The sequence below is a fragment of the Dipodomys ordii genome, unplaced genomic scaffold, assembly GCF_000151885.1.
Source record: "Dipodomys ordii isolate 6190 unplaced genomic scaffold, Dord_2.0 Scaffold215, whole genome shotgun sequence".
Lineage (NCBI taxonomy): Eukaryota > Metazoa > Chordata > Mammalia > Rodentia > Heteromyidae > Dipodomys > Dipodomys ordii.
Genome location: NW_012267431.1, coordinates 960,133 through 982,575, shown reverse-complemented (window position 1 = coordinate 982,575; position 22,443 = coordinate 960,133). Strand labels below are relative to the sequence as shown.

At 44.9% G+C, this 22,443-nt stretch overlaps 1 protein-coding gene across 1 annotated transcript; it reads right to left on the bottom strand.

Moving 5' to 3' along the window:
* Positions 1-255: 255 nt before the first annotated feature.
* Usp11 (ubiquitin specific peptidase 11) lies at positions 256-21,229 on the bottom strand. The gene is given in 23 exon segments (XM_013035566.1): positions 256-771; positions 857-945; positions 1,130-1,245; positions 1,347-1,496; positions 2,170-2,282; positions 2,789-2,859; positions 2,951-3,235; positions 3,660-3,712; positions 4,331-4,537; positions 6,416-6,510; positions 6,615-6,698; positions 6,822-7,046; positions 9,003-9,161; positions 9,250-9,423; positions 9,845-9,944; positions 10,068-10,129; positions 10,269-10,414; positions 11,152-11,269; positions 11,409-11,539; positions 11,669-11,778; positions 20,937-21,124; positions 21,126-21,178; positions 21,181-21,229. Coding segments are annotated over 23 exon segments (2,919 nt in total). The 3' UTR covers positions 256-630.
* Between the last annotated feature and the right edge of the window lie 1,214 nt (positions 21,230-22,443).

The following is a 22,443-nucleotide window of genomic DNA, read 5'->3' as shown; positions in this document are numbered from 1 at the left end:
AAGTGGTAGGACACTAGCCTTGAACACAAAAGCTCAGGGACAGCACCCAGGCCCTGAGTTCAAGTCCCAGGACCAGCGCTCTCTCTCTCTCTCTCTCTCTCTCTCTCTCTTTCACACACACACACACACACACACACACACACACTCCTCACGTATCATACCTTTAAGCACACAAAACCCAGGTCTAAAACTGTTACCTAGTAAGTCTATTGGGGGAAAAAGTCCACTGCTGTGCAAGAACAAACTGGAACTTTATATATATATATGTATGTATGTATATATATATATATATGTATATCACATACACAGCATAAGATACAGGGTCTCAATAAGAAAATACACTCTGTGTTCAGGTTTAACCCCCATTACCAATCACTAAAAACACTCCAGGGTGAGGAAAGAGGGATGGGGACACATAAATAAGACTAGGAGGGAAGGTTACTATTCTAGGGGCACATGGGTGGGTGGCACAGGGCCTCTTCCTTCTGAAACAGAGCAATGCAGCAGCACAGGAGAACAGTAGCCATGGACGAAGCCTGCAATGCCTGGTGGGGGCACTGAACACTTATAAGAGAGGGTTGGGCATGAGAAGCAGGGTGTCAGAGAGGTCTTTCTTTCCTATATCAGATACTAGGGCACCTCAACATCCATGAATTCAGGGCCTGGTGAGGACTTGAAGGCAGGGGAGGCTGAGGGAACAGATGAGTCAGGCTGGGGCTGGCGACGTGCCACATCCTGGCGTTGGTAGAACAGGACATAGGCTGCCTTGGACTGCAGGGAGAGGACACAGTCAGTGTGGCTTTGGGGAAGGGGGATATAGATAGGAGAAGAAGAGAAGGGAGGACAGAAGCTGCACCTCAATCTGATTCTCATTCACAGGTGAGACGCTGTTGTCATCAAAGTAGTGCCACTGGCCGCTGTCCTTGTTGCAGGCAAATGTTGTATCTGGAAGGGACCAGAACCCATCCTCACCCATCCTCCTGGCTCTCTGAGGTGGCTAGACTCTCTCCCCCAGCCCTGGATAACCTCTCTTCTAGCCCACATGCTTAATCACCCACTGGGGGCATCTTCACCCTCTTAATCCAGACCCCCAGGAACTTCCCTGCCCTGCCCACCACACAGCACATACAGTGGCCATCACGCATGCCCCCGTAGTGGTTGGAAACTGCAATGAGATCATATTTGTACAGGTCTGGAGCCAACTCGTTTTGTGGTTTGATGACGAATTCGGAGAAGTCCAGGTCCCTGTGGGTAAGGAGGACATATTTAATACTGTACCCTCTTCCCTGTTGTCCTTCCTTTCCCACTTCCCCCCTACACCTTCTGTTCTCCTCGGGGTCCCTGACCGGATAGGAAACTGCACCAGGGTGTCCAGCTTCTCGTGGGAAAACTTGGAAAAGGAAAAGCGCTTCAGGTGGATGATGAGGATCTCCGGTAGTGCCCACAGATCCAGCTTCTTGGTAGCCAGCTGGTGTTGCTTGCAGGAAGAGCAGTACCTACAGACAAAGTCCCTGTCACCTAGGTACTGCCCAGCTTCTATATGCCCTGTCTTATCGGCTGAGATATCCTTATTTAGATTTGGTTTTATGGAGGCATATGTAGCCTAGGAGGCCTTAAACTAGCCATGTTCCTGTCTCTTCCTCACAATGACTATGATAAGGGCTAACAAACACTTGCTTTCATTCCCCTCCCCCCCTTCTCCCCCCCCCCGCCCCCGCCGCCCTGGTACTGGGGTTTGAACTCAGGGTCTTTTGTTTCTTTGGTTTTCTTGCCTGTAGCTGATGCTCTACCACTTGAGCTACACCTCCAGCCCTGCTTTTTGTTGGTTATTTTGGAGTTAGAATCTCATGGACTTTTCTGCCTAGGCTGGCTCCAAATCACGATCCTCTGGATCTTGGCCTCCTGAGTAACTAGAACACCAGGTGTGAGTCACTGGTGCCCAGTTCAGATTTTAAAGGGGACTCTGACTTTCAGTTTGCCTGGTACACTCATTTGTTTGAACTCATACTTCTGTTTGGCAATCGTGTGTGTGTGTGTGTGTGTGTGTGTGTGTGTGTGTGTCCTGTAGCCAGTGTGGCAGGAAGGAGTTGATGGAGTAGATGGAGAATATCTTGGCAAGGAACTGGAATGCCACCCACAAAGTCCCTCCCAGCCACGCTGGATCCTCACCAGGGGTTTTCTTTCTCCAAGGTCTCCATGGTGGTGAAGAGCTCGATGCACTCCTGCAGCTGCACTGGGGCCTTCTTCAGTACGTAGCCCACGCAATCATGCTTCACATAGCCCTGGGTGGGGGGCAAGTACACAGCGATGTATGGTGTAAGGAGGGCAGAGAAACAGGGCTAGAGGGGAGGAGGACAGGCCAAATGAAGCTAGGAATGCCAGGCTCCCATCAAATGTCCAAGTGTCAAAACGTGGCCCAAGCAAGGTGCTGGTGGATCACATCTGTAATCCTAGCAACTCAGGAAATCTGAGGATCCTGGTTCAAAGCTTACCCAGAAAGGAAAGTCCATAAGGTTCTTATCTCAATTAGCCACCAAAAAGCCAGGAATAGAGCTGGCACTCAAATTGGTAGAGCACTAGCTTTGAGTAAAAGGAGCTCAGGGACAGTGCCCAGTGCCTGAGTTCAAGCTCCAGGATGGGCACGCGCGTGCGCACATGCGCGCGCGCACACACACACACGCACACACACAAACACACACACACGGCACAGGCTAGTGTTGGGGAGAGGATGTGTGAAGGTTTGAGAAGCATGAGCTATAAGTACCCCCATCCCTGGGGTCCCATTTACCTCAGCTTCCACCTCATCGTAGTAGCGTCTCTTCATCTCAGGCTCCCAGTCCATAGCGATGTACGGCTGGGCTGAGGGTGCAGAGGTGGCAGTCATGGCTTCTGTTGCTAGGAAATCCCGCCCCTCACGCCATTGCCCCAGTTCAACTCCCAAAGGACATACTTTGCACTTCTTCAGGGGAGATGGTGCGGTCGCTGGTCCCATTGGAGTTGACTGTTTGCAGGGTGAACAGTTGCTTGCGGCGGCGCCTTGGGGGCCACTGAGATGTGTGAAGGCGGTTGTCCAAGAGAAATGGGCATCTTCTGTTAACACCAGAACTGGGCCCAGGCTGCTCAGGTTCAGAGTCTTGGAGGTCGCCCCTGGCGGAAGGTCCGGTGATCTCCTCTTTCCCTTCTTCATCACTGCTGCCTTCATTTTCCTCTTCTTCCTCCTCCTCATTGTCATCTCCTGGAATAAGGAAGTCCATGGGACTGAGCTGCATGCAATGCACACCCCAACAAACCCAGTGTGGGGTTCACCTGCCCCCAACTTCCACCCACAGCCCCTCATTCCCACATAGGCCACGGAACACACGTTCAAATCACTATTATTATTATTATTACTTGTGTGCCAGTCAAGGGAGTTTGAACTCAGGTACTGGGCACTGTCCTTGAGTTTTTGTGTTCAAGGCTAGTGCTCTACCACTGGAGCCACAGCTCCACTTTCAGCGTTTTTCAGTAGTTAATTGGAGACAAGTGTCTTATAGACTTTTCTGCCAGGGATGGCTTTGAACTGTGATCCTCAGCCTTCTGAATAGATTTACAAGAATGAATCACCAGTATCTGGCCAAGATCCTGATTCTTTTTGACCCTGTCTCCCTCCTTTCCCTCACCTTTCTCATCTCCATCATCCTCCTCATCTGAGGTGGGCTTGGTCACGTACCGCCTGCAACAGAAAAAACAGAAGACTCACAAGGCTAGGGCACAAGGACAATGGCAGCAGAACCCAGGATTTTGCTTTGGTGTTGATGGAGAGCAAGTCCACAGTGAACCTGCACATAAAGAGTTCCTAATTCAGGGGTAGAAAGGTATGAGATAGGGATGTAAATACACAGAGAGACTATAGATGCCATGCCAGCAGTAGCCCAAGAATACAGGCACTCCTGTGCCAGTCAGGGGTGTGGATTTAATCTAACAAACCACTGCAGACACACACCCAGCTGTGAATACCTCTTAAGGATGAGTCTGAGTAGTGGACTTTGGAGTCAAATGTATAATACACAGAAAGGACTCTGGATATTAGTTACAGTGCAACTAAACAATTTTTTTATAAATTTGTAAATTTTAGTTACAATCTGCTAGCAAAAACACACCCAGACCCTTTGAGAAGGAGACAAACACAAGGTGAGGTTGTCCCTACTTTCTGCCTTATTCACCTCTGTATCCCTAATTCCTAAGAACAGAAGTCTTTTGATAGCTGATAGGGAAGTTCCAAATAGCAGCTGAATCCCCAGGTCTCGGTTCAGACCCCCACCTCTCTTGACCCTGGGAAGGAGACACTTACGAAAGCCGGTACATCAGGATGTTATACAGGCCCTCCCAAGAGAACCGGTCCCGGGGCACTGAAACCAGCAGAGGATGCCCAAAAAGTATCAGACCATAGTAGGAATTGTTGTAGTCCCGGGCTTGTGTGCGCTCCCGCAGGTAGACAGGAACTACAATATCATCTCTTGAACCCTCAATGGGCTCAATCCGGCCTGTCACCTCATATCTGTGGGGATGGATATCAGGTCACACATAATTATGTTATCCCAAGAAAGCCTCCCTGACTCTACCCCCAAGCATTCCATTTACTATTATAGTTTTTTTTTTCTTTTTGCTGGTCCTAGGGCTTGAACTCTGGTTCTGGGAGCTGTCCCTGAGCTTCCTTTGGCTCAAGGCTAGCACTCTACTACTTGAGCCACAGCTCTACTTCTGGCTTTTTCTGTGATGAACTGAAGATGAGAGTCTCACGGACTTTCCTGCTCAGGCTGGCTTTGAACTGTGATCCTCAGATATCAGCCTCCTGAGTAGCTAGGATTACAGGTGTGAGACACTGGCACCTGGCTGTAAACCTCTTTTTAAAGGAGTCTGAGAAACTGATAAATGTATTGTACTTTACAAACTATTATGTAACTGACAGTATTTTGTTTATGTGCTGTTTTAGAAGTATTTTAATCGTACTAGAGGGCTGAGAGTGTTAATTTTTTTAGTAACAGAGTAGCTTAAAAACCCTTTTGTAAAACTTTGCTTGGTTTACAAAGAAAATTTCTATACAAAGCCCTTATTTTTTTTTGTTGGTTGGTTATGGGGCTTGAACGGTGGGCCTGGGCATTGTCCCTGAGCTTTTAAGGGAAGGCTAGTGCTTTATCACTTGAGCCACATTGGACTTCCAGTTTTCTGGTGGTTATTTGGATATAAGAGTCTCATGGACTTTCCTGCCAGGGCTGGCTTTACATCATGATCCTGAGATCTCAGCCTTCTGAGTAGCTAGGATTACAGGTGTGAGCCACCAGTATCAAGCAATCTGGGCCTGAACTCTGGGCCTGGGTGCTGTCCCTCAGCTCTTCAGCTCAAGTCTAGTGCTCTACCACTTGAGCCACAGTGCCACTTCCGGCTTCTTTTTTTTTTTTTTATGTGGTGCTAAGGAATCAAACCCAGGGCCTCAGGCATGCAAGGCAAGCGCTCTACCAGTGAGCCACCTTCCCAGCCCGTTTAAGGTTTTTGTTTTTGTTTTGTTTTTGTCGGTTGTGGGTCTTGAACTCTGGGCCTGGGTGCTGTCCTGAGCTCTTCAGCTTCAGGTGAGTGCTCTACCACTTGAGCCACTTCCTCTATTTAGTTTTAAGTTGCTTAAAGATTAAAAAAAAAACTGTTCTGTGACTGGGGCTATAGCTCATTTACCTAGCACACATGATACACTGGCTTCAATCCACAGCTTAGCTAAAAAAAAAAAAAAAGTAAAAAATGGAAGTGAAACTGGGAGCCAGTGGCTCATATCTGTAATCCTAGCTACTCAGGAGACTCAGATCTGAGTATTGTTCTTCAAAGCCAGTCCAGGCAGGAAAGTCCGTGAGACTCTTATTTCCAATTAACCACCAAAAAGCCAGGAGTAGAACTGTGGCTCAACTGGTCGAATGCTAGCTTTGAGCAAAAAAGCTCTGGTACAGTGCCCAGACTCTGAGATCAAGCCCCAAGACTAACACCAATAAAAATTAGAAATTGAAAAAAAAAAAAAGAATGGCTAGGCACTGGTGGCTCAAGACTATAATCCTAATGACTCAGAAGGCTGCTGAAGATGGTAGTATGAAGCCTGGTCAGAATAATCTGTGAGACTCCATCTCCAATAAATCAGCAAAAGACAGGGTTAGAGGGCTGGCTCAAGTGGTAAGGCACCAGCCAGGGACAAAAAAAAGCCTAGGGAGAGCTCAAGGCCCTGAGTTCAACCTCAACACTCGTATAAAAATAAACAAATATACTGTGGTGTGGCTCAGCGGTAAATCGCTTGCCTACCATGTTTCTGAGACTCTGTGGTCCATCCATAAGAATGCCCCCCCCAAAAACAGAGCAGGTTATAATGCAACCATTCTTCCCACTTGATCTCTTCACTCACACAAAGATATCATCACGGTCCAAGATGCTGCTCAGAGGATCTTCCAGCTGGTAGAGCTTATAGAAACGGTGACTGAAGACATCGGTCACTATCATCTGGGAATGGGATTGGGAGGGGTCAGTCTAAAAGGTCTCCCTAGGGCATTGGGCCCCCTTGATTCTGAATCCCACCCCCTCAGCCTGCATCTGCAGTGTCTCACCTTATCTGGAGCAATACCAGTGTGTTTAGACAAAGCCACACACAGATCGGAGATATTGCCTTTCTTGGGGACCACAACCCGGTGCTAAGGGAGAAATAGTGTCCACAACAGATCAGAAGGACTTGTGGTGTTAATACATGAAACTCGACATGTGTAAAATAATCAAAGCTGACTTCATCTCCCCTGTTGTGTTCCCAGCCCTCCCACCTGCTCTGGCTTGCGGCGAGGATCCATGGGGATGAAGAAGACCTCCAAGACCCTCTTATGGCAGACAGGCAATGGTACGCTGAGGTAGCAGAAGGGGTCGAAGGTCACAGACACATTGCCACAATCAGGACACACCAGCGTGGACTTGAAGAGGCCATGGAAAGTGTCCACAATCACAGAATCGTTCCGCCGTTTGTGGTTCTGCCAGGCCTCCTGAGCTACCTCCTGTTGATAGCATGGACAAGTAAGTGGAGGGCTTACCCATGGCATGGGGAAACCATAATTTGGAGATATTCATATGGGATAAGCACAGTGTTCAAGGCCAGCTACGGAATGGCAGCTCAAGCTATCTGTAACCCATACTCGCTGTCAGAACTGGGGTTTACGTGGGACAGGTGCATGGTTAGAGTTAACTTTTGAGTTGGATATGAGGACAGACTGGTGCTAGAGCTATGGCTAGAACTGAGGTTGGAAGCTGGATGCCGGTGCCTCACTCCTGTAATCCTAGCTACTCAGGAAGCTGAGACCTGAGGATCATGGTTTGAAGCCAAACCAGGCAGGAAAGTCCTTGAGACTATCATCTCCAATTTACCAGCAAAAAGCCAGAAGTGGAACTGTGGTTCAAGTGGTAGAATGCTAGCCTTGAGCAAAAATAGCTCAGTGCGCAGACCCTGAGTTTAAGCCCCAGGACTGGCACACACACAAAGAAAACACAAACAAAATTTAAAAATTTATGATAACTTATCCTTTTAAAATCAGTATCCAAAAAAAGTACAAAAGGGAGCCAGGTACTGGTGGCTCACGCCTGTAATCCTAGCTACTCAAGGGGCTGAGATCTAAGGACAGTGGCATAAAGCCAGCCTGGGCAGGAAAGGCATGAAACTCTTATCTCCAAGAAAACACCAGAAAACTAGAAGTGGCACTGTGGCTCAAGTGGTAGAGTGCTAGCCTTGAGCTGAAGAGCTGAGGGACAGTGCTCAGGCCCACAGTTCAGGCCCCACAACTGACCAAAAAAAGTACAAAAGTACTGGCGTGTGTGTGTGTGTGTGTGTGTGTGTGTGTGTGTGTATACTTGTACTGAAACTTGAACTCAGCTCCTGCTTGACTTTTTTGCTCAACACTGGCACTCTACTACGTGAGCCGCAGCTCTACTTCTGGCTTTGTTTTGGCTGTCTTGGGGCTTGAACTCTGGGCCTGAACTCAGGTAATGTTCCTGAGCTCCCAAAGCTAGCACTCTACCACTTGAGCCACAGCACCACTTAGGCTTTTACTGTGCCTAATTTGAGATAAGAGTTTCATAGACTTTCCTGCCTAGGCTGGCTTTGAATCACAATCCTCAGATCTCAGCCTCCTGAGCAGTTAAAATTACAGGCATGAGCCACCAGTGACTAGCACCAGTTAGTTGGAAGTGAGAGTTTCTTAAATTTGTCTGCTCAGGCTCACTTTGAGCCTTGATTCTGAATAGCTAGGAATTATACATGTAAGCCATCAGTGCTTGGCCTGGTTGGTGTTTTTTGTTTGTTTTTGTTTTGGGTCCGGTTGTGGGGCCTGAACTCTGGGCCTGGGCGCTGTCCCTCAGCTCTTCACCTCAAGGCTAGCGCTCTACCACTTGAGCTATAGCGCCACTTCCAGCTTTTTGCTTATGTGGTGCTGAGGAATCAAACCCAGGGCCTCGTGCATGCAAGGCAAGCACTCTACCACTGAGCTACCTTCCCAGCCCCTGGTTGGTGTTTAAAACAACTATATTTAAGCAAAACAGATATAGCCATGGGGAGGAAGGATGCCAAATATGAGAAGAGAGCATTTCCTTTGGCCTTGCTGGTTGTAGCTACTACTTTTCATAGGACTATTCCTCTCTCTGTATTGTAAAATAACTAATGGCATGCAGCTGCATATAGTGGTACAAGCAGGTAATCCCAGGGTTTAGGAAACTAAGACCAGTCTGGACTACATAGTGAGATCATATCTCCAAAAACAAACAAAAGCCTAAGAAAAAAGCAATAAGGTCTCCATGAGTTAAAAAACAATAAACTGAAGTTGGAACTGAGGTCATAGCAGGGGAGCTTTGCAAATGGCAGTATATCTAGCAGCCCAGGTAGGCTAGGGACTCCCTGGGGGTAGCAGGCTTAGTGTCTTTCATGGGTCTCTCAAGGTGGAGGACTTGATTCAGGAGCAGCCTACCTGATCTGGCCGCCCATTGGCCTCACACAGTTCCACATATTCCTTCTTCTTGACCCGATTGAGGTCCTCATGAAGCCCATCCAAGAGGAATGACAGCAGCTCCTGTGAGTCATGCTGCTGGTAGCCCAGGAACTGAGTTGCAAAATGGCCAACCTTATTCTGAGAAGATGAGCAAGGCTGTCAGAGGGAGTGAGAGTTCAGCGAGATAAGCGAAGTGGGGGATGGGGTGTATGGGGCTGAGTCACACCTTGAACACATTAGGCACAATAGAGCGGTGGTACCCAGACCATGCCTGCTTCACCAGGTCTGCATAGGCCTCAGCAAGTTCACCTTTCATGCCCAGCGGGTTGCGGAAGTTGAGCTCATCCAGGTAGCGGTTGTTGAGGAAGTACTCAGTGAGCTGGGGCACATTGCTGAGGCACTGTAGGGGCGGGCATGGTGAGAAAAAGGCAGAAGAGAGGAGAGAAGTGGTCCAAATAAGGATGTAGAAAAGGAAGTCAAGCGAGGAGGAAAAGACAAGGTGGTAGAGTGAGGGGTAGGGAGTGAAGGGTTGGGGATAAGACAGGAGCTGAATAGTTAAGGAAAGATGTTAATACCTCTGAGAAGGAAGAGCATGGTGACAAGGCAAGAAGGGAAAGCAGGGAGCAGGTGGAGGAAGAAGGTGTTGATAACTCCAGAAGCAAATGTGAACATGTCAATTCAGACTCATGGGGCCTTGAATTCCAACCTGACCTCTTGTCTTGCAGTTATCTCCCCCACCCCCATCCCCTAGCTCTATTTCCAATCCCCAGCTCTTGAAGCCCACCCCATGGCTGTGCCAGACATAGCTCTAGTGGCCCAACCTGCAGGGCCGAGTTCATGAAGCACGTGTTGCCCAGATTGGTAAGGCCACAGATGCCCGGCTGGCCCTGGAAGTCTTCATCTTCTTCCGCCATGTTCTTCCTGAGGTTGGATGAGAAACCCTATCAGCTGAAGGCCTACTACACACAGGTGCACAGTACTTGTAGGTTCAGTCTGCCTGCTGTGGGATGCCCCCACTCTGCACCAGACACCCCAATGGCTCACATGCCATGCAGCTGTGTGCTGGGCCAAGTGCCATCTTTGTTTCGGATCTCCATGATGACCAACTGGGTTGCAGGAAGAGAAAGCAGAAGGCAAAGCATTAATGGAATGCTTACTGGGTTTCCAGACCTCCCTCAATCTAAGTGCTACCAGATGAGTCCATCTAGCAGGCTACTTGCACCAAAAAGTCTTTCACACTCTTACCTGCCCAGTCTCGATGGCAGCATCAAGCAGTGTGAGCTGTGTGTTGCACAAACGATCCAAAGAGCCCTCTGAGTTCTTGATCCAAAGGCGTGTGTCTTCCTGAGGCTCTACCAGAAAATGCTCCCGGGCAGTGCTCAAGACTACATCTGTGACAGGTGAACTAAAATCAGTATCTCCCAAGATGCAGAATGACAGAGCCATCCTCACAGACCTCCCATACTCTTGTCAAGATGCCTAACCCAGCTGGGTGCCAGCCTCAGCAAAAAAAAAAGTCTGTGAGACTTTTTTTTGTCAGTTGTGGGTCTTGAACTCTGGGCCTGCGTCCTGTCCCTGAGCTCTTCAGCTCTACCACCTGAGCCACAGTGCCACCACTTCTGGTTTTCTGGTGGTTAATTGGAGATAAGAGTCTCATGGATGTTCCTGACGGGGCTGGGTTTGAACCATGATCCTTGGATCTCAGCCTCCTGAGTAGCCAGGATTACAGGCATGAGCCACCTGTACCCAGCTGTCTGTGACTCTTATCTCCAATTAACTACCAAATCCTGAAAGTGAAGCTGTGTCTCAAAGTGGTAGAGTACTAGTCTTGAGCAAAAGAGCTCAAGAGCTCAGGGACCGCACCCAGGCCTTGAGTTTAAGCCCCACAACTGACAAAAGAGAGAGAGAGAGAAAAAGACTAACCCACAATCAGGACTTGAGGACTGGCCCTTCTTTCATGCAAGCTAGTGGAATGCAGCTCATATACCCTCAAAATCTTTGGCCAATACCTTCTTGGTTCTTAAGTCTGACTGGTAGTCTTCTTAGGCCCCAGCCTAATCCCAAACATCTTCAAATCATTGGGCTATGACTTGGGAACACAAGTTCATCTCATGGCCCTCACACTCACCGAGAGTATCAGTGTGGCTGAATTGAGCAGTAAGAATTGTGTCCATATCAGTATGCTGGACCAGCAGCAGTTCTACTAGATACACTTCCACCTTCTGGATGTTGGGCAGCTTTATGACCTGTGAGGGCAGAGGGGTATATACACAGAGGCATGTCCACCCTACTCACTTGGACACATATTCTGAGCCTACAAGACCTTCTTCCTCCCTGACCTCCCAGGGACTCTACCCAACCCCAGCACCTTCCTCACCCATGTACCTTGCGCTCAATGGGAGGCTGGCCATCCTCTAGGCCATACCAGCTGACCAGGTAATGCCAAGCAGCTGCTGGGAGCAGCACATAATCCTTGCCTTCCACCAGGCCCTCCTTGAGGCGCCAGTTTATCTGATCTGCAGTGTGGGGGCGGGGGAGGCAGAGAAGAAATCAATGACCTGTGCTTTTGATCATTTGTAGAGACTAAGGAGATGGGGACTCCAGGGTAAGGCTGATAGGGGGAGGGGGAAGCAGAGGCCTGGTACCTTCAAAGAGCTCAGCATTGTTGATGCAGCCAGGAAAGGTGCTGGCGTCCTGGTCCCCTCCTTGCACGTACACCTCCCACTGTTTATACCAGTGCTGCTTCACAAGGAACCTGGGGCCCAGACATGCAACAAGAGTATCATATGGTTATCTGGGGGATAGGAAGAGGGGTTGTTGTACAGCTTCTCTTTGCTAGCAGACTTCAATGATCAACTCATTGAAATCCAACATGAGGGGTTTCAGCAACATACAAAACAAGCAAAAACTATTTATTCAGTATAACTGAGATTTGGATGTTAGATTACCTATCTTCTTAAGATACTGACAGATACGGGATTAGGGATGGAGGGTTGCAAATATCATTCCAGCATTTGTTTTTTGTGGGTTTTTTTTTTTTTTTGCCAATCCTAGGGCTTGAAATCAGGGCCGGGGCACTGTCCCTGAGCCACAGTGCCACTTCTGGCTTTTTCTTTTTATGTGGTACTGAGGAATTGAATCCAGGGCTTCATGCATCCTAGGCAAGCACTCTACCACTAAGCCCCATTCCCAGTCCCCCATTCCAGCATTTGTGAGATTAAGGCAGGGAGATGACTTGAATTTGAGCTACATAGCAAGATCTCTCATCTGGGTTTGGGGGACTGAAAATGAGCTTGATAATGGCAAACAAAAAGCCCACAATGGTAGGAAATTAGATTTTATTATAGAAGTAAAGATAATTGATTTATATTAGTCTGTAGGATAATAAATTAGGTGCAAAATTTTTAGCCAATGTTACTTACAGCTAATGTTGTTACCTATTTGTTTTGGCATTACTGGGGATAGAACCAAAGGCTTTGTACATGGTAAACAAGCACATTATAATTGAGCTACATCCTCAGACCTAGCCATTTGTTGTATATACACCAATTTTTAAAAGGCCAGATCAACAGAAACAAAGTTCTTCAGTTAAGAAATGTATTTGAGGGGCTAGGAAGGTGGCTCAGTGGTAGAGTGCTTGCCTTACCTACATGAGGCCCTGGGTTCAATTCTGGCAAAAAAAAAAAAAAAGCCAGAAGTGGTGCTGTAGCTCAAGTGGTAGAGCACTAGCCTTGAGCTGAAGAGCTGAGGGACAGTGGCCCATCCCAGAGTTCAGGCCCCATGACCGGAAAAAAAAATGGATTTGATAAACTGAGCATGGTGGTATTCGTCTGTAATCCCAACACTTGGGAGGCTGAGATAGGAGCACCTTGAGCTCCAGGCCAGCCTGAGCTACAGAGCAAAACTCTATCTCAAAAATAAAATGAACTAGATAAGTTTAGAAAGTCTAGATTTTCAGAAACTGAGAAGAATTAAAAATGCTAAAAACAGTTCTAAGGTTTTCCTCCTAAAACTGAATATTGCCATTTTCATCAGTTTTGTGTTTAAGATTTTGGCTGTTGTTTTTAAACTAGAGACAAATAATAAATTTTATTGTCTTATTTATATCCAGAAAATCATAGCAATTGTTCTTTGGGGGGTTTCTAACCTTAAAATTGGGATATTTTATATAATTATGAAGTACATTATAATTCAAAACATTTATAATGATTCAATGTGTAATGATTACTTTGGCTTTACATAGATTTTTGTTTGCTTATTTGGTGCCAGTAATGGGGCTTATGCTCAGGTTTTAGGCACTGTTCTTGGCTTTTTTGCTTAAGGCTAGTGCTCTACCACTTGAGTCATAGCTCCACTTCTGGCTTTTTCTTGGTAATAAGAGATAAAGAGTCCCACAGACTTTTCTGCCCAGGCTGGCTTTAAACCACAATTCTCAGATCTCAGCCTCCTGAGCAGCTAAAATTAGACATAAGCCATCAGGCTTATGACTTTTTGACACTAGCCAGGCATGTTGGTACATAGCTATAATCCCAACTCTCAAGAGAATGAGATAGGAAGATTGAGAATTGGAGACCAGCTTGGGCTACATATTAAGACCCCGTCTCAAAAACAAAAAGAAACAACAAACACACACAAACATATTACCAGCCTCAAATAAACACATTTAATATTATTGGATGATTTTCCAGCAATTTAGCCTCACACATGTGATTGATGGGCAGGGGATTGCCAGGCATTGAACTCAGGACCTTATATATGGTAAGCATGTGCTCTACTACTAAGCTATACCCCCAGATCCAATGTGATTCATTGACATGCCAACTTTCTCTTGTTCACAAAATGACCAGAAAGACTGGGAGATGGAGAGCTAAAACATCCTTGGAATAGTGAGTCACACGAGTGGGCACATATTCTGTGGAACTGACCAGTATGGGTTTCTGGAGCACAAACCCTGCCAGATAACTTATACCAGGGATAGTCTCCTGCCTGGTAGTTCATGCTACAAACCTCCCTCATGCCCCACATACCCTGTCATACAGCTTCATCCCCCATGCCTGGCTTTACTTGCCTCTATATAGTCAGTCTATGAAGCTAGTTTATGGCTAATGGTACCTTCAATGCAAAGAGAGGTTGCTGCTCAATTTAAGAGCAGATCTTTACTGAAAACTAACATTAAGATCACCTCGTAGCAAGACTTCCAGGCCTGGATCCAACCTGAAAAAAAAATCCTTTTGCAGGCATAGAACAATTAAATTAGGTTCAAAATACTTGTCATTTGCAGCTAGTGAGGCTTAACTTCCTTTACTGGTGCTGGGCATGGAATCCAGAACCTTGTACATGCTAGGCCAGCATTCTGCTTATGAGCTATATCTTTAGCCTCCAACCTGTGTGTGTGTGTGTGTGCTGGTACTAGGACTTGAATTCCGGACCTCAAGTTCTCCCTTGGCATTTTTCATTTAAGGCTGGTATTCAAGTACTTGAGTCACATCTCCACTTCTGGCTCTTTGATGGCTAATTGGAGATAAGAGTCTCAAAGACTTTTCTGCCTGGGCTGGCTTCAAACTGTGATCCTTAGATCTCCAGCCTCTTGAGTAGTTAGCCTAATAGGAATGACTCACCAGCACCTGGCTTACCAACCTGAATTTTTATAGGCTTGATAAAGGTTTCAAGTTTTGTACAAATTTTCACAAAACATTATTATTGTTGTTTTTCAATTCAAATACTTTTTTAAAAACCCAAACCATTGTAACTCAGAAATCAGTACATGTCACAATCTATCAAGCCAGGTGGACGGCATGGCAAAGGTGTTACCATCTGTTTCAAGAGCACTCATATTTCCTCCCAGCTATTCAATTTTGGAAGCATGCTATCTTAAACTTTATCTTTCGATTTTTAACTTTCTCATTCCTTGTTACCTATACATAGTATGTAGCTAGTCACTTGTTTATTAAAATGATATGAAATGCATGCTTATGAAAAGCATTATTATACGAATATCTTCTATCCTCTAGTCTTCTCATGTCTGGAGAAAAGAAAAATTGGTTATTTTGGTTAATAATTTGCACCAATAGTTATGACTACAGAAAAGTAGAACAAATATGGCTATAAAGTAAGACATATGATTTTCTATTTGTTAATTAAAATGTTGTTAGTTTATTCAGAAAGTAAACGTAATATAACATTTGTCCCACCAAGTTTATTACTGTAAAATATAATTCATATATGCCCCAGTTAAGAACTTCATTTTTGTCTCGAATTATTGTTAACTCGGGATTTTTTTTCTAGTATTGGGGTTTGAACTCAGGGCTTCCCACTTGCTTGGCAGTGCCCTACTGCTTGACCCATTATCTTCAGCCCTTTTTTGCTCTGGTTATTTTTGAAATAATCTCACTTTTTGCCTAGACCAGCATGGACCATGTTCCTATTTATACCTTCCCACTATAGCTGGGATGACAGACATGTACCATCACGGCTAGTAAGTTTGTTGTTGAGATGGGGGTCTCATTAACTTTTTTGCCTGGGCTGACCTGAAACCTCAATCCTCTCAACCCCAGTCTCCCAAGAATTACAGGTATGAGTTTCCAAGTATCTCTTGCTTTAAAAAATAGTAATAATTTAAATGTATTGCTAAAATAAGCCCCTAGCTAGGTACCCCTGTCTCATGCCTGTGATCCTAGCTACTCAAGAGGCTGAAATCTGGAAAAAGGATTAAGATTAAGCACCAACTATGAACAAGCAGACTAAACAAGTGAGAGGCAAAGTTCAAGCCCTGTGCTAGAAACAAAAATCCTAAGTCATATTTATCACTGTGTATTTTCACAAAATGGGCTGTAAATATTTCCTTTTTTTACAACTTTTATCTTTTTCAGTTTTATTAGCAGACACTAGCTGTACAAGTTGTACATAAGTTGCACAATTTATTATATATATGTAGACAATGTATCCCAACCTCATCCTATTTATCATTGCCTTATCCACTCCACCTTCTTCAAGCAGTTTGAACAAGTTTCATTGTTGCTTTTCAACAAGAAACAATCTCTCTCTCCTACTCCTCCCCCCCCCAGTCCTGGGGCTTGAATTCAGGCTTGAATTCAGGCACAGGCACTCTCCCTGAGCTTCTTTTGCTCAAGGCTAACACTCTAGCATTTAAGCCGCAGTGCCACTTCCCGCTTTTTGTTTATGCATGAACTCAAGGCTTCATGCATGCTAGGCAAGGATTCTACCACTAACCCACAAACAAACTCTCAACCATGATTCACTCTTGTTAGTTCAACTCCCTCTGACTGATCCCCACCTCATCTGAGGGTCTAAGTATTCTTGACTTGTCTTTCCTAAATTCAGAACAGTGACAATTAAAAGTTATTTTATGTTTAAGCTAATTTGGGCACAGACCACAAAAATTTGCTCCACCCATAAACAAAAGACAGTATGAATAGTTCTATTTATCTCTTCTTTACTTTTTTTTAGGTATGAGACCAGGACTAAAACTTGGTACTGGATGCTTTCACTCATTGGCTGGCATTCTATCAATTGGGCCATGACTCTAACCCCTCTATTTATCTTTTATTTTTGTCAGTCATGTGGCTTGAACTCTGGGCCTGGACACTGTCCCTCAGCACTTCAGCTCAAGGTGAGTGCTCTACCACTTGAGCCACAGTGCCATTTCCGGTTTTATTGAAGATAAGACTCTCTAGGCCTTTCCTGCCAGGGCTGGCTTTGAACCCTGATCCTCAGATCTCAGCCTCCTTAGTCTCTAGGATTACAGGCATGAGCTACCTAGCCCCTCTATTTATCTTAAATTCTCCCAATTTCATAAAAGCTTTCATTTCCCAATTTTCTTTCTTTTTCTTCTTTTTTTTTTTTGCTGGTCCTGAGGCTTGGAACTCAGAGCCTGGATGCTGTCTCTGAAGTTCTTTTGTTCAAGTCTAGTGCTTCTACCACTTGAGCCACAGCTCCACTTCCAGCTTTTTTTTTTCATGGTTGGAGATAAGAGTCTCATAGACTTTCCTGCCAGGGATGGCGTCAAACCAAGATCCTTAGATCTCAGCCTCTCGAGCAGCTAGGATTACAAGCAGGAGCCACAGGGCCAGGCCCAACTCACTTTTTTAAAAATACTGTTTTAGGGCTGGGATGTAGCTCAGTGGCAAAGCGCTTGCCTAGCAAGCGCAACGTCCTGGGTTCGATCCCCAGTACCAAAAAAGAAAAAGACAAAAAAAAATACTGTTTTAAAATAATATATCAGAAAAGGATTATCTTCTCAGGTTAATTAGTCAACCACAGAGAATTAAGATTTGCTACTCTCAACATTTCCTGGCTGAACCTCCAAAGAAATTGTGGGCTTCCCTTTACACATCATCATCAGGTTGCTGCTTTATTCTGAACTCAGCCACCCTCCTTCCTTTACCTGAAAAATGAGAGTCATATGATTTTTACCTGTTAGGAAGGTGTCCACATCCTGCACAGACCTGCCCTGATTTCATTGTTTGCACACAGTTCATTGTTAAAAAGAAAGGTCTAACATTTACCCTTAAAACATAAACTTCTCTCAGAAATCAAATAAATTCTGATGACCAAATTAATTAGTTGCACATGTTTAGATCTGCCAGCTGGTAAGACAAGAGATGCAAATATTAATACTGAAACAAGAGTTAGTTCATGACATCAAAATACTTTATGAAAATGTCATTTCCTGACCAATGCAGCAAACCCACCTAAAATAGAGTAAAAACCTCCAGTTGCTTTGCTCTTACCTAGATAAGCATAAAAAGATGGCCATCATCAAAATGCTTTATGGAAATACCCATAGCAGAGACAAACCGGTTTCAATACTGAATCAACAGTGGTGTGGTAATTTTTTTAATGAAGTGAAATTCATATAACATAAAATTAACCCATTTTAAAGTGAACAATTCAGTGGTATTCATTACATTCACAAAACTGTTGCAACCACCACCTCTACCTGGTTCCAAAATATTTTCATCACTCCAAAAGGGAACCCAGTACTGGTAGGTTTTCAGAGAGGTATTGACAAAGATGGCAGAATTTCATGTCCTATCTACCAATGATAACAATCATGAAGGAGTATAAAGATAGGAAGGGGTAAGGATGAAAACCTGGAAGCCCTTTTGAACATGTCCAAATGGGCTATAAAATTCTGGTTACTGCTTATTTTTACTATAGATTTAGGTTTTTTTCTTCCTGGCTGGACAGCTATGAAATAATGATAGAAAAACACATTGGTTTTCTATTCCGTATTTGGAGAATCTCAACTTGTCTCCCCAGTAACAAGGATACACATTTTATTGGTAATGTTATTAAAGAACTCTGAAATGTGGGCAAAGCTCTCTGGAAATGGCCAGAAGAGCCAATATGGTCTAAATGGAGAGAGGGAAGAGGTGTGTAATGAGGAAGATTCCAGAAGAAATCAGAGTGGAAGCAGAGAACCAGCCTCATAAAGCTCTGCAGGTCATTGGAAAAATTGCAGCATTTACACTGCGCACCATGGGAAGCTGGTGTGATATTTTTGGGAGAATAGATGGACAGTGTATATGTTTTAAAAAGAAATACTGCTTATATAAAGAGAAAATGGGACTTTGACAACTGAGAGAAACCTGCCAGATACAATGGTAAATAAGTGATCAAAGTTCACATCACAAACAAGATCATTTGGATACCATGTACCACCTGATACAATAAGAAGGGTTCACAGTATGCATCCAGTATTTCATCTATGAAGTATGGTTTCATATATATACTTCATATATGTAAAGGGAAAGCGTAGACATTAAATACTATTTAGGGATGCATACCGTGGTGGTAAAACATTGAATGTTAATTCAAAATTTAGGATGTGTTTCTCTAGGAGCAGGGATGGGAATGTCTATCTGGGAGGGACACTCAAGGATTTCTTAAGGTAAAGTTCTGAATTTTAACCTGGGTGAATTCACACATTTTTATTTTGTCACTTGATTTTTTTTACTTGAAATAAACTCATAAAAATGGCAAAAATAATACAACAATTTCCCCATATGCCCTTCATTCAGATTCCCCAAATCTAACATTTTATCCATTTGCTCAACCGTTATTTCTTCATATGCATCTTTTTGGTATTTTTATTTATTTTTAAATTCACAAAATTTTGTGCGTTTGTGGTATACAGCATGTTTTACATGTATACATTATTAAATGACTAAGCTAATTAACATCCATTGCATCACATCTCTAATTTGTAAAGTACATGTAAAATCTACTTTTAGCAATTTCCAAGTATACAATAGATTGTCATTAACTATAATCACCATCTTGTACAATGGGTCTCCTAAATTTGTTCTTGTCTAACCCGAAGTTTACATCTTTTGATCAATATCTCCCCAATTCATGCATTTTAACAGATGCTAATTTTTTAACCATTTAAGAATAGGTTGCTTACATGATGATTCCTTATCCCTAAAATTTCAGTATTTCCCCAAGCCAAGAATATTCTTTTACCACCACAACACAATGATCATAATCAAGGAATTATCAGTAATAATATTTTATCTATTGGCTTTAGTGAAATTTCACCGATTTTTTTTCCCATGGAATTTTACAATGAAAAAAAATGAGAAAACCCCTGATTTTTAAAATAATTTATTCTTTTCCTGTTCCAGGATCCAATCGAGGATCACATGTTGCATTTAGTTATCAAACTTGTTAAACTGCATTAATTCATTACAGGAATTATTTGGAATAGTTCTTCGGCCTTTGTCTTTCACGACCTTGACAGTTTTGAAGAGCACACAGATCACTTACTTAAATATGATGTCCGTCAATTTGGGCTGTGTAAAATTGACACAAATCTTAAATGTTTCACAATTCAAAAATCAAGAAGCAAATTGACGAGAAATAAAATGAACCCGGAAGCAGTAAATTTCAAGAAGCAATGGTTAGCAAAGAAATCAGTAAAATAAGACGATTTATCAAGAAGCGGGTTGTATTTTTAAAGTAACGATTTTCTCCTGAAAATAAAAGTGCCAAAACGTAAGAAAAAAAATTAAATCAGAGGTCCCTCCTGTGCTAATCTCCTGGACTTTTTCCCAATCTACAAAGAGGGCCTCCAACAGAATTTTTTAATGAAAAAACGAAAGAAAGGAAGGAAGGAAGGAAGAAAGGAGGGAGGGAAAGGAAGAAAGGGAAGAAAGAAAGAAAGAGAGAGAAAGAAAAAGAAAGAAAGAAAAAGAAAGAAAGAAAGAAAGAAAGAAAGAAAGAAAGAAAGAAAGAAAGAAAGAAAGAAAGAAAGAAAGAAAGAAAGAAAAAGAAGCAACCGCATCACACATTTCCTTCACTTGAGGCGCCATTTTCTGCCTTAGGCACCACCTCCCCAGCACTTTCTTCCCTCCGCTGCATACCACGCCCCTCCGCTGTGCCAGTCTGAGCCTCGTTCCCAGGCCCCAGCCGCCAGTAAGTCCCAGCTCCCTCCCCTCACCCACAACTATGGGCAGAGGCTTCTCTTCGGAGGATATCAGAAGGCTAGCAATGCTTGCAGGCCACCCCTAGTAATCGACGCTAATTTCCTAATTACAGACCAGGCCACGCTCCCCCCCCCCACCAACCCGCCCCGAGCCTTACAGGGCAGAGCCTTCCTTCCTTCCCTGGCTGCACGTTCCAAGACGCGGCCCCGCCTCCCTCACAACGAACCCCATTTTGTTCTAAGGCGTAAGACTGCACCAACACAGGCCCCGCCTCTTTCCCAGACGTTGCGATTCATTCACAAGCACTTGCCCGCTCTTCTCGCCCAGGAACCCACCTGCCCCTCCCCCACCCCTCCCCCGCCCCCGCAGCGCTTCTTCCACAGACGTGGGCTTCTAAGTCCCCGGCGTTTGCTAACGCCCCCACCGTCCCCTCAGCCAAGGTTTCGCTGAAGCCCAGCCTCACCAGCTTTCGCCGGCTTGTAGTGGACGCTCTCGTCCACTCTCGGCATTCTCGATTTGGTGCCACTGGTCGTCCAGGCCAAGCTTTGCCTCGCGTTGTGGCTCTCTCTCCTCAGCGGCCGCCGCGACGGCAGCTGCAGCTGCAGCAGGCTCCGCTGCGACCGCCGCCATCGCCGTCCGTCGTCCTCTAACTGCCAACGCAACTGAAGATGGGAAGAGGACCCTCAACTGCTACTTCCGGATTCTGTCCCGGAAACGGAAACAGAGCCCCCCAAATGGCTAGGGGGCTACTGCCATCTTGGAAATGGGCCCCATCTGACGTGTCAAGGAACTAGGAGGGTGTCACTAGGTGGGCTGTGATCTCTGCGAGCAATAGTCAGGGTAAAAACCTCCACTTGGAAACTAAGAAACACATAGTGCCTGTGGGATACTAACACCATGTTGAGTTAGGGCAGAAGGTTGTGTGGAAGGCATAGGCTGAGGTTTTTCTAAGTGATTGAGGACATGTTGGATAGTGCTGTCTTCCTGCTTGGTGTTTTGCTGAAGACTGCGGATCCTTACCCCAGGAGTTTTTATTAGTCTGACTAGAGTGTCCTCCTTTCATTGCACAACCCTTCTCATCCAACCCTAGTATAAAAGGGGTTTCCACTTCCAGATCCTCCTAGGCTTGCAGGCCATTGTTTACCTTCATGGTCTAGATTCATTTCTTAGACAAGCCTGTTTGGTGCAGTCACAGCAGTTAACTTGTAGTCTGAACTTAAATAATAGCTCCAGGCACTATCCTTACCACACTGAGCAAATTGTGGGGAAGCAGAGGGCTAGAAATGCTAACCCAGTTGTCCCCGAGCTGGTACGTGCTGGAGCTGTGCTTCCAACTCAGCAAATCTTGTTCCAAAGTTGTGACCTCACATGCCACACAGGAGATTCTCAAACTAGTTCCAGGGTGTCCATCCTGGGATTCATAGTTGTTTTTCACTCTCATTCTTTTATGTGTGTGTGGTGGAATTATCCAGAGGCTACTTTCACAAGAAAATGCTTGTGGTGGTGGTGGGGGGGGGGAGTTGCTCAACTCCTTAAAAATGTAAAGAGATCCTGAAACCAAAGTTTGAGAATCAGTGCACCAGGGCAGGCTTTCAAAACTTCAACACTTATCATTTCACTGTGAGGAACACTGCAGGCCGTTCTACAGCATCTTTGCGTCGATTATTAGACACATGTGGCCCACCCCACAGAACAACCAAATATTACCAAATATCCCCTGGGGTATGTTGTCTCCAGTTGAGAACCACCCTACTAGACTGTTACCCTTTACTCTGCTATGGCTCCCAGCCCTACCAGTTGGTATTGACTAAATTTCTCTGGCTCCCTCTATTTAGCTGCCTATTCCACAAACTTCCTAGGACAGATTCATCATGATTTGGGGGCTATTTCAGTGACTTCCTTTACTATTATTATCACACAGTTCCTAGAGGCAACAAACCTTGCCTACGTGAATATAGATCTGTCCATAG